At 44.8% G+C, this 12,558-nt stretch overlaps 1 protein-coding gene across 3 annotated transcripts in view; it reads left to right on the top strand.

Annotated features, from left to right (window-relative positions):
- TPO (thyroid peroxidase) overlaps positions 1–12,558 on the top strand; it is a 100,438-nt gene that overhangs the window by 50,510 nt on the left and 37,370 nt on the right. For all 3 annotated transcript variants that reach the window (XM_079969747.1, XM_079969748.1, XM_079969749.1), the window contains exons 8-9: positions 625–1,140; positions 11,995–12,253. In XM_079969747.1, coding sequence (XP_079825873.1) covers positions 625–1,140; positions 11,995–12,253 — 775 coding nt within the window. The remainder of the gene's footprint in view (positions 1–624; positions 1,141–11,994; positions 12,254–12,558) is intronic.

The raw sequence follows: 12,558 nt of genomic DNA, 5'->3' as shown, positions 1-12,558 counted from the left end.
CCCAACTGTTTAACAGTAAGAACGAAAAGGATTTGTCCTTTCTAAACAAGGGCATTAAACTGTTTTATGCCAAGTGCAAGGCGAAGGGTGTGATTTGTGCACATGCCCCTGTTCCCTTGACAACTGATGTTATGTACTGAGTTGAATAGGATCCAAAAGGCAGCAGTCTGATTGGTCCTAGAACAATAGGATTCAGAATGCAGCAGTCTGATTGGTCCTAGAACAATTCAGCAGTCTGATTGGTCCGCAGAAGCCACCCAATCCAGCTCCAGGTGGAAGTGAATCCACAACCTGATTGGCCTACAGGAGAATCCCGGAATGAGCCAATCACGTGCAGCCCATTGTGTAAATAATGTATATAAAGCAGATATTTTGGGGAAACATTCATTCCTCCTCACCACTATGAGCTGAATAAAGAGCATGAAATCCACTCTCGACTCCGAGTATATTTCAACTGATGTGTCATGAAAATGAAAGAGGCCTTCCACTCAGAGATCTAATCCACTGTGTGCACAATACACCATAAGAAGCAGCCCTAAGAGTTCAGCCACATGTGCATCAGCAAGAGTTGTGTCATAGTTGTGCAGTATGTTCCCTAACAAAGGTATTTTACCTAATCCACAGGTTTTTGCCAATGATACGTTCTCTACGAACCTGAGCTGCCTGCCATTTTACCGCTCATCCCCTGCATGTGCCACTGGTCACCAAGGATTTCTCATAGGAAACCTCTCTGTCTTAAATCCAAGGCAACAGATTAACAGCCTCACCTCCTTCCTTGACGCATCGACTGTTTATGGCAGCACGCCTGCAACAGAGAACAAACTGAGGAACCTGACAAGCGAAGAGGGCCTCCTGAGAATAAACACGCGATATTTTGACAATGGCCGCGAATACCTTCCTTTTGTGGCCCAGGGGCCTTCCCTTTGCGCCCAAGACCCCAAGTCGGACAAGAAAGAAAGGATTGAATGCTTCATGGCAGGAGACAGTCGAGCTAGTGAAGTCCCTTCACTGGCAGCTATGCATACACTTTGGTTGCGAGAGCACAACCGCCTGGCAAAAGCGCTGAAGGAAGTCAACCCTCACTGGAGTCCTGAAACTGTCTATCAAGAGGCCCGCAAAATCGTTGGCGCGCTGCATCAGGTAAGCAGGCATTTACCTGCATGTCGTTGTGCGTCATACTTTTTGATTCTGACGCTATACAAATAACAAAGTGTGTTTGCGTAAATAAACATGGGAGGGGGTGAGGATTGCACCCACGGTTCCTGCCCTTGTTCAGTTGGAGATGCAAGTTGGGCCATGCATATCAACTGCTCTTTTCAGGGCTCCAGAGCACTGAGCCTATGCACAAAAGAAGTGTTGACAGTAGGCATCAATCCCATCACTGCACCCTCTCTATCTGCAAGCTGCCTGTTATCCCAAGTCACTCTGCACACACACCCTGCACCCTATTAGCCAATTCCTAGGGGCCAAGGTAGGGACATGGGTGGCGCTTTGGGTTAAACCACAGAGCCTAGGACTTGCCGATCAGAAGGTCGGCGGTTCGAATCCCAGCGACGGGGTGAGCTCCTGTTGCTCGGTCCCTGCTCCTGCCCACCTAGCAGTTCGAAAGCACATCAAAGTGCAAGTAGATAAATAGGTACCACTCCAGCGGGAAGGTAAACGGTGTTTCCGTGCGCTGCTCTGGTTCGCCAGAAGCGGCTTAGTCATGCTGGCCACATGACCCGGAAGCTGTACGCCGGCTCCCTTGGCCAATAAAGCGAGATGAGCGCCGCAACCCCAGAGTCGGTCATGACTGGACCTAATGGACAGGGGTCCCTTTACCTTTATTATGTCTAGCAGGCATATCGTCCATGAGCTTTATTCTCCTTGTCTACAGAGTTTCCAACTATTTGAAGAGGGGTGTAGAGTACTTAGCTTGTTTCATCTCTTAAGTCTATGCTTTCAGTTTTCTCTCATGCTTTTCTGGCAAGTTCTGCTGCCCTGTGCGTTTTATCCTGGATAACTTCTCTTTATAGTTTCACTTTATAGTTCTACTTTACAGTTCTTTGGGGGCATAGTTTGCAAAATTGCATTTTGTAGGCATGTAACTGCACTCCTTGAAAGAGATTAGAGATTTACGGTGCACAAACACTTTGCCTCTAACGCCCTTTAACCACATGAAGCAAGATGAAAAATTATAAGGGTAGATTACACACATATACATATGCCGCTTTGTGAAGGAATCCTATTTCTCTTTCCAGCTGCTTACATGGGCCTAGAGTAGGGTTGTTCAACAAGGGGGAAGTTTCATTTCCCCCAATAAAGCTGAACAACTTTTGTTTCTGGAAGTTTACTTCTTGGAATATGGCAACGCTAGCCTGGAGCATGAATATCTTACAGAACATGGGTGGAATCCAGTTGGTTTCTTGCATTTACAGGGCCTTGAAGTTGATCTGCATTTTGCATCTAGACAATGAACTAGATACAGGTCACCTGGCCACAATCTTTTTCACTATTTTATGATGGGTTGTGTTTCTATTTAAATCGTAATAATTGTTTCTAAATTTGCACCGATACATCTAAATTAGCCTGAGCAAATCTCATGCAAATCTGATTAATATTTTGTCCTCTTCTAATAATGTACTTTCTATTTGGGGGCAATGTGCAAGCAGCTGCCCTACCTCTTATACAAAACCTATACAGTCATACCCTGGATCTCAATTGCCTTGGCTCCCAAACGATGGAAACCCAGAAGTGAGTGTTCCAATTTTCAGATGTTCTTTTGGAAGCTGAACATCCGATGGGGCTTCCGCAGCTTCCGATTGGCTTCGGGAGCTTCCTGCAGCCAATCAGAAGCCACACTTTGGTTTCTGAACATTTTGGAAGTCAAATGGACTTCCGGAATGGATTCTGTTCGACTTCCAAGGTACAACTGTAGTAGGTAATGCTCAGGCCTGGCTTACACATGCACTAAAATGAGGCAGTTGAATCTTAAAGTGATAGCGAGGACTGTGCCACTTCAGGGAAGATGTTTTTTATGTGACCTCAAGTGTGAAAAGTTCATTTGCAGATCAGAAAGCAAGGTTTTCTATTTGTAGAGATGGTTTTTCTACACAGAGGATCATTGGAGTATGTGACTGTGCACCTGTAATTCCAAGCAGTATTCGTGCTTTCACCTCAGAAATCTATCAGCTTATTCTGGGGCATCGATAGACAAGGACTTGTTCATCCTGGGCACATGGACAGATTTGATCAATAAAAGCAAACCCACACATAGCAGCCTGGTAGAGCTTTCAAGTGATCAGTTATTTCTTGAGAATAAGAAAAAACAAAGTCTAGCATGCATATATATGCATATATATATGCTAGACTTTGTTTTTTCTTCTCAAGAAATAACTGATCACTTGAAAGCTCTACCATAGAGAGAGAGAAAGGATAAATGTTCTATTAGCTTCCTATGTCTAAGGCGAGAAGTTCAGTGGTCTGCCTACTGATCCAATAACAGCATGCAACACTGATCAGGTGCATATACCTGCCATTCTGAGAAACTGCTCATACTCAACACAGTAGTCCTGTTCATGTGTTCAGAAGAGCAGGGTGTGCCCACAAAACCTGCCCCCTCCGTCATTTCACTGTCATCACCACTCATGGAGTCCTCCACACTATGCAGGCTAAACTAGACGATCAGGGCTGTAAATGGCACAGGTATCCTCCACAAGCAGAAAAGGATCTGCAGTGCAGATGTTCTGCACCACAACAAATGGAGGACAGTGGGAGAAGATATAGTGTTGCAACAGGAGGAGGAATGTTCCTTCCATCTTACAATGATATACAGGAAGAGAAGGGTGGGATCTAGACACATATGAAAAATGTTGTGCAATTCTTTTTTTAAAAAAAAGTTTTGAAAAATATATTGAATTTGCCATAGCTCACCATCGCCATCTAGTGTCAAATTTGTATAATGCACTTTACAACACACTTAAAACGTTTTACTTGCTGCTGTATAGCTGAGTCCAAGATCAGAATACGTGGTTAGGCCTTCTGGCAGCCCGATTCATGTTCCCAAAAGCAGATTTTGACTTTGGGCAACTGGACTATAGTTGCCTTTGTGAAGAGAAATATGCCACCTAATGGCAATAAAATATATAGCAAAAGTTATTCCTGCATCTCTCATTTGGAGCTGGGCATCAGACCGTCTAAATTATGCTCTTTATGAAGCTGTTCACATTTCTATGTGAGAATTCTAATTAGGATACAAAAAGATTGCACACTTCATTTAATCGTAAATAAAAATCTCTTAACGACCCTGAACATTAGTCTTCCTTATAGCTTCCTTGCACGCACTGTGCAAGTCCCTCTGTCTTAAATGTGCTGTTTGCTTTAAAATAATTGCCTTGAAAGGCTCAGAATGGCTTTTTGGCACTAGTTAGCAGTGAACAAATCTGGAAAGAAAAAGAAGAAACCCAATGCACACTAGGCTTCTGGGCACTCGAATGTTAGTGTCTTGGAATCAGACACGTTCTGCCCTCATACAAAATAATTTCCAAAAGGCATTTTCTGTGTATGACTCTGGGCTACTCATCATCTGTCTGAGTATCAGAGATTAATGAGATCAGCCTGTGGCACATTAGAAATGATTTGGAGTGGATTTAGTCAGTTCAGGGACACACATGCCAACTCTATATGCAACTCGGCTACTTAGAGCGTCAGCAGCCTCCACAGTTGAGGTTGCCCATTCATTTACACTCTAAGAGTTCTTTCCGACCAGCTATAACCTTGGGGGGGGGGGCGAATATTGCAGGAGGCTGAGAAAGAGAGAGCAGATATAGTAAAAGGGCGGGGAAAAGGAAAACCCTTGTTTTGTTTGGTACACTAATATGAAAACTGGAAAGTCAAAGCTATAACAGTGAACTTTTATAGCCTTTTTAAAGAAAGATTTAGATTCTCTGAGAACAAAGGCAATTGAAAATATTTTTTTCCTCTGGGAAAATATCATTACCAAGGATTTATTCAGCACTATTGTTTTTTTCCATCCATACACCCACACATAAAAAAAAAAAATACTTTGTGAAGACAATATCACTATTTTCTATATGGGGGCATTAAAATGGAAAGATAGCAAGTGCCCAGATCTCTGTGTCACACCCAGTTAGACACTCCCCATGCTGTTAAGGCAGGCAACCTAGTTCTAAATCAGAAAAGTGAATCACAGAGCTGGAAGGGACCTCAAAGGTCATCGAGTCCAGCCCACTACCAGTGCAGGGCATTCACTGCTAAAGCACCTCTAAAGAATAACAGAAAGGATTTAAATCCAGGTCTCCCCACTCTGTGTCCCAGACTTTAGGCAGTAACCTTATTGTTTGCTTGCATTTCTTTTGTGTTCCACTTTATTCTCATTTGCACAAGGCTTCCAGTTCCTGAAGGAAGCCGCCTTGCCTCTGAAAGCTTCCTTGCCTCTGCTCACTAACCACGATGGCATCCTCTTGGGCTTGGGCTTTCCTTGGAGGACTGTATCTGCATTGAGCTCTTGAGGACTGCACTGATGCCGATGTTCTGGCACTCCGTTTTTGCTGCATGGAGCTCAAACTTAGTTTACACATTTCCATCAGGAAATACATCTACTGCAGATGCAATCTTAGCTTCATTCTCGTATCTCATTTAATTCTTTTTTTAAAAAACCAAACAAACTCTAAACCAGTCCTCTGTTTGCTCTTCCTGCCAGTGGCGTAGCGTGGGTTGTCAGCACCCGGGGCAAGGCAAGTAATTTGCGCCCCCTAACCCTGAGTGAGCCAGGTAGGGGCAGAGAGCTGCGAGTGCGAGATCGCCCCCCCCCAGATGTTGCGCCCGGTGTGGCCGGCCCTCCCTGCACCCTCCACGCTACGCCACTGCTTCCTGCTCAGACATATTTAACTTCCAAGGCACTTCCACAGATGATGCCCCTGAAGAGGAGGGCTGGCTGCTTGCAGACTTTCAATTTCTATTCCTTTTGCCTTCTTTTCAGTGGATCTGCTCAATTCAGGTCACAAAGCTATATTGTTAAGGTGAAAGTTGTGTGTTTTATTTTATTTTTCTTAGCTGGACTGAATGTCTCCACTGCACAATGCAGACCATATCTCGCAACAAAGGCTGGCCGAATACGGGTGTGTCCTTTTCTTTCCCTTTGGTAGTAAGGCACAGTCTTAAACTGTGCCCAGTGTGGGAAGCTCTGCACTGCAGGGATCTCGTGTTGAAAAGCAGACATCTAATTTAAAGGGACAGCCAGATCATGCTAGTGATGCATCCAGTTGTTCAATTTCCTGCCACGCTAGGAGCAACTGGTGCCATATATGATAGTGATTACCCCATCAGTATTTGAAGCCTTATTTCAAGCTGCAGAAAGTTATTATATGTGGGATATGGAAGGTGTCCAGAATTGAAGGCAGGTCATTTCGCTCTAATTAGTTTGAATCCTGCTTTTAAAATAGCAGCAGATTACCAGGGTTTCTGATGGGACAACAGCCTGGGGATGGAACCAATTGCTACTCCAGTTAGATACAATTCATAAGTGTTAAATATTACTAATTAATTAAATATCATTGATGAGCTCCTGGAAGGAGAACGTGCCCATGTACTATTTGCAAGTAGGACTGCAATCTAAACCCGCTGCTGCCAAGGGCACTCGTGGCAGTGGTGTAAGGGGCGAGGGCAGGAAGATGGGTCCTGATCCCTGTACAAGCCTCAGATTACACTGCGGCCAGGCTCGGATCAGGCCCGACGCCTGCCAGCGCCAACTGTGAGAGCTGCTCAGGATCTAGTGGATCCCAGGCTGGTTCAGCCCTGCCCCACCTTAGAATGCCTCATTTCAGGACTGTCTGCTTGGTTTTCCCAATGTGGATACCAGTGTAAGCCTTCCTTCCACTTGTACATGCTGTGGGCAGAAGAGTGATGCAGGCATCAATCCATTGGTGGTGGGCAGGGGTATACTGGCTGAGCTGCTGAAAGCAAGTGGAGGGGCTCCTTGGCTCAACCCAAACCACCTACAGCCCAGCAAAAGGGTGGGGGTGGATTGTAGCCTGCACCAGCAACTTACAATAATGGCAAAGTTTTTGACAAGTTCGTTATTACCCAGACAGTGGGAAACTGTACAGTGGTACCTCGGGTTAAGTACTTAATACGTTCCGGAGGTCCATTCTTAACCTGAAACTGTTCTTAACCTGAAGCACCACTTTAGCTAATGGGGCCTCCTGCTGCCGCCGTGCCCCCGGAGCACAATTTCTGTTCTCATCCTGAAGCAAAGTTCTTAACCCGAGGTACTATTTCTGGGTTAGCGGAGTCTGTAACCTGAAGCGTATGTAACCTGAAGCGTATGTAACCCGAGGTACCACTGTATTGGCTTCAATACCTAAGGTGTCATTCAATTTAAGACCAATACAACAGTAAATAATATTTAGAGTTTATTGGACCCCTTTACGGTTGTATAAAAAAAGAGTTAGGTAAGACAGCTCAGTGTTGGTGATGTGGCAAGGACAATGCCTCTCTGAAACACATCATTTTTGTACCTTGTTCTTTACTTAACACAGTCCAGCACTTTCTCTCAAAACTTGCAGAAAAAGTTAAATATTTAGGTAGAGAATATTTTACTGAACTATATACCTGCAGTATGAAAATTATCAACGGGACAACGGAAATGGATTTTCTGTGCCCTAATGGGACGCAGGTGGCGCTGTGGGTTAAAGCCTCAGCGCCTAGGGCTTGCCGATCGAAAGGTCGGCGGTTCGAATCCCTGCGGCGGGGTGCGCTCCCGCTGCTCGGTCCCAGCGCCTGCCAACCTAGCAGTTCGAAAGCACCTCCGGGTGCAAGTAGATAAATAGGGACCGCTTACCAGCGGGAAGGTAAACGGCGTTTCCGTGTGCGGCTCTGGCTCGCCAGATGCAGCTTTGTCACGCTGGCCATGTGACCCGGAAGTGTCTCCGGACAGCGCTGGCCCCTGGCCTCTTAAGTGAGATGGGCGCACAACCCCAGAGTCTGTCAAGACTGGCCCGTACGGGCAGGGGTACCTTTACCTTTACCTTAATGGCCAAGAGGAATTGGAAAAATAAAGATACGATACCCTTCAATCAATGGACTGACATCATTGGCAATTTATGAAGAGGCTGCTTACAGGCGCAGGCTCTGTATGGATAAATACAATAACATTTGGAATGAATTTATACCAAATGTAGTAGGATATTAGCATTTCCATAAGCACTAGGACAACATGAGATCATGAGGGGTGATCCTGCCATGGATCAGGGTGAAGTGAGCTGCTTCAGGTGGCATCTGATAGATCAGAAATGAAGGTACACAACTGAGGGTGCACATTGGCTGTCAAAAACCATAGGACTGCTGGGGAAATTTCAACGCATTCGAAATATTGCTGGGAAACAGAATGCGTCATAGCAACAGGACCAGCAACAATGTGTTTGATTGCCCTCCACAAATGAGTCTCTGTGACATCTATGCTCCTACCTTCCAGCAGGACTAATGATCTGGCAGGCATTGTGTAGGAAAGTTGAACCTTAAAATCCAATGGGCAGCCTCTTAATAATCTATCATATTTCAGGCTTTGGTGTTTGAGCACTGTTAATTTGCAAAGAGCATAACTGAAAGCTAAAGTAATGAGGCAAGGAAGCCAAGCTTAACTGCTCTGGAGCGAACACCAAGGGCTTGGAAAGAGCCACATCTTTTTGTAGTTTGTCTGAACTTGCCTTTTTGGTGTTAAAAAATAAAATAATCCCCCCCCCCCCAAAAAAAGAGTGAAACACATTATCTGATGAAACTACGTTATCCCTGCCTGAATTTTTCAATATGCACAGTATCAAAGCACTGGGTGAATTTGTCCATTCAGTTTATTGCATATTATATCAAACCTATCATGTATTTTATTAGTTCTCTATACTTCATATTCTTCCCATTATGCTTTATTAAGTCCAATGTAATCTTAAATCTGCAATGCAGTTTTCATATTTTCCATCGCAATGTATCATTTCCTCTCTTTTGATCAGTGTTTCTTATAAGCTTTTTTCTATATGCTTCAATAAGCCTAATACATTATCAAAAGAATTTGCCAGGGGAACACTTATCAGCATTTCTATAACAAACTGTATGGTTTTTGGGTTGTTGTTTTTTTGAAGATAACTATGAATTGTCTGCTGATAGACCCATTTAGACCTATCAAATGGATTTTGTGACCAAATAGTCTTTAAGACATGGATAGTGTTACATACAGGAAAGAAGATTCCTATGAACAAATAGGTCTTTACCCATAGATCTGCCTAAAGCATGAGTATCCCTTGGCCCTGCACAGCAATTAAGCTACAGGGTAGGAGTTGGGTTGTGTTGGGGGAGAGAAACATCTAGTCACATTTTTGAGGCCTGTTTTCCTAAGCCTAACTGCTGCACAGAGGGCGATTTTCCGAGAAGCTGCAGTTTTTGGAGGAGTGACCCCTTCCGTCCCTGCATGCTGTCATTCTGAAAATCACCCTCCAATGGCAATTAGGGTTAGGGGGGGAAGCTCATGTGAACCCCCCCCCCCACACACACAAACACAATTAGGCCTAATTTGTGTGCCAGTGAGGGTGATTTTCAAGGGAGTGGCAGCTAGAAAGAGTTAAGCCCCAATGTCACATGCACTGCCACCCCTCCATCCCAAAATGGACCTCCAGAACGAATTAATTTCTTAACCCGAGGTACCACTGTACTGTACAGAGTTTTCATATTTTCATAATACATTGGTACCTCGGGTTAAGTACTTAATTCGTTCTGGAGGTCTGTTCTTAACCTGAAGCTGTTCTTAATCTGAGACACCACTTTAGCTAATGGGGCCTCCCGCTGCTGCCGCGCCACCGGAGCACAATTTATGTTCTCATCCTGAAGCAAAGTTCTTAACCCGAGGTACTATTTCTGGGTTAGCGGAGTCTGTAATCTGAAGCGCCTGTAACCTGAAGTGCATGTAACCCGAGGTACCACTGTATCTCTTTATATTCAACTATATACAGAATGAGCATGCAGGGAGCAACAGGACTGGCACAAGAATTAGGGCACCCTGCACTCACCGACCCCCCACTGCTGTTTCCCCCTGCCATTGCTAACACCTCCTCCTTTATCTTCTGGTTGCTGCCACCCCTTTGCTCTTCCCCCTTTCCCCTGTATTTAGTCCCCCCCCCCCAAATGTTTTGCTGCTGCATTAAAAGCGCTGGCGGATTCTCAGCCTGCCCCTCCCCTTTCGTCATGGCCGGGAGAGTGCTGCTGCTGCAGCAAATCACAAGAGCTGCTGTTCTAGTCACCTCACCCAGAATGCCTCGTTCTGAGGAAGGACCCCCCTTGCCCCTTCCCCAGACCAAAGCAGAAGCTGCATGTAGGTGGCCTGTGTTAGCAGCAATAATGACAGTCAGGCGGTAGTGAGACAAACAAGTCTGGCATCTGAGGATGTGGGTCCCAATTCACTGTCATGCTAATACCTGCTACCTGAGACAATTTTCTCAGTTTGCGCTACTCTAGCACTGATCCTGGGGAGCAAGAAGGCTCATAAGTAGTCACTTCTACTACCACAGTAGCACCAGCCACCCAGAGGAACAGGCACGTTTCCCCAAGGGCTTTGTTAAAGGTAAAGGGACCCCTGACCATTAGGTCCAGTCATGGCCGACTCTGGGATTGCGGCGCTCATCTCACTTTATTGGCCAAGGGAGCCAGCATACAGCTTCCGGGTCATGTGGCCAGCATGACTAAGCCACTTCTGGCGAACCACAGCAGCGCACGGAAACGCCATTTACCTTCCTGCCGGAGCGTTACCTATTTATCTACTTGCACTTTGACGTGCTTTCGAACTGTTAGGATGGCAGGAGCTGGGACCGAGCAATGGGAGCTCACCCCGTCGCGGGGATTTGAACCACTGACCTTCTGATCGGCAAGTCCTAAGCTCTGTGGTTTAACCCACAGCGCCACCTGCGTCCCTAAGGGCTTTGTTAGGCAGCTTCAAAAGTTTGCGTCTTTCCCTTGTCACTTTCAAATGGCACAAACAGTTCCCTTGCAGCAGAATCCTAAACAGGTGCATCCAAAAGCAAGTCCCATTAAGTTCAAGGGAGCTTACTCTTAGGTCAGTGTATGTGGGATTGCAGCCTTAAGCTCTTAGCCTACACAGAGAGGTGGATTCGGATATCGTTATATAAAGGTCATTGCAAAAGGTTAGTCTGATGGACTATTAGGTCAATAATAGAACACTTTCTGTTTAATGTCAGCTAGCAGGCTATAACAAAATAGACAGACAGTTATATCTTTGTTGGATGATCCATCAGCATGGAGACAATATTATTTCATTGCCAGTAAAGAATGCTGTGAACATTTTGATACTACTGAACACCTCCGGTCCAGATTGGCTGTGGCTTAATTTCCCCGTCCTATTAGAAAAGTTCCAGCTGAACTAATCTTGATCTGGGGAAACCACTCCCACAATTCTCCATGGTAGGGAATGGGCACTGATATTAATGCCCCCCCCCCCTCAATCCCCAATCAATGTTCGAAACTCGCCAGGCAGATTTTGCACCTGGCTATCGGCCACTTTTGACCAAGTGACCGAGTGCCAGGATGATGTCTGATGTCTCCGCCATCTGGAGGTGCATGCCTGGGAATCCTTAGATCTTGACTGTTTTCACACACCAGCCACACATCCTGTAGAATTCTATCCGTTATGTTTTATCTGCACAATCAAAATGAATTTCAGGAACCAAAAAGTCGTATTGAAAAATACAACTTTTGAGCTGTCTGGCCCCAAAATGGCCTCTAGGCATTCCATTTTGGCGATTATAACCCTGGTTTAAGGAGCCATTTGGCATCTAGCTTATATAAATATGACTTTGGCTCTTGTTGCTAGTGAATGTCCCTATATCTAAGGAGACCAGACCAACATCTGGCAAGGCTTTGTCTTTTCAAACACACGATAGGCTTCCTACGACATTGTTATTAACTGAAATATTCTGGTTTCCCTTATTTCCATCCCAGATTATTACCCTAAGAGACTACATACCAAAAATCATTGGACCAGATGCTTTTAACCAATACATTGGTGCTTACAAAGGCTATGTTCCCACAATTAATCCTTCAGTATCCAATGTATTTACTACGGCAGCTTTTCGCTTTGGCCATGCTGCAATTCATCCAGTCATAAAGAGACTCGACGTACAGTATCAGAATGATCTAAATCTTCCTAATCTTCAATTGCACGAAGCTTTTTTTACCCCGTGGAGACTTATTAAAGAAGGTACATTGTTTAATACTATCACATCTTCTTTCATTACTGCAAAGTTATTAGCAACTTGTAAAACAGGGAGACTTTGTCTTGATTTCATCATTGTTCAGACTGTTAAACAGACCATGAAGAGCAAGTGCTGAGGTGTTTTTCTCTTCTTGACTAGCATTTCCAAAGTCATAAAAAACCCCAAAATAAATTGAAATATTCAGTTATTTTATCTGTGTGGAATGAATTACCGTATTTTTCATCCCATAGGAAGCTCCGTCCCATAGGACGCACCTAGTTTTTTGGGGGGGAAATAAAGGGGAAAAAAT

The sequence above is a fragment of the Podarcis cretensis genome (assembly GCF_951804945.1).
Source record: "Podarcis cretensis genome assembly, chromosome: 3".
Classification (NCBI taxonomy): Eukaryota; Metazoa; Chordata; class Lepidosauria; order Squamata; family Lacertidae; genus Podarcis; species Podarcis cretensis.
The sequence above is the reverse complement of the archived record's forward strand: the minus strand, read 5'-3'. Positions and strand labels throughout refer to the sequence as shown.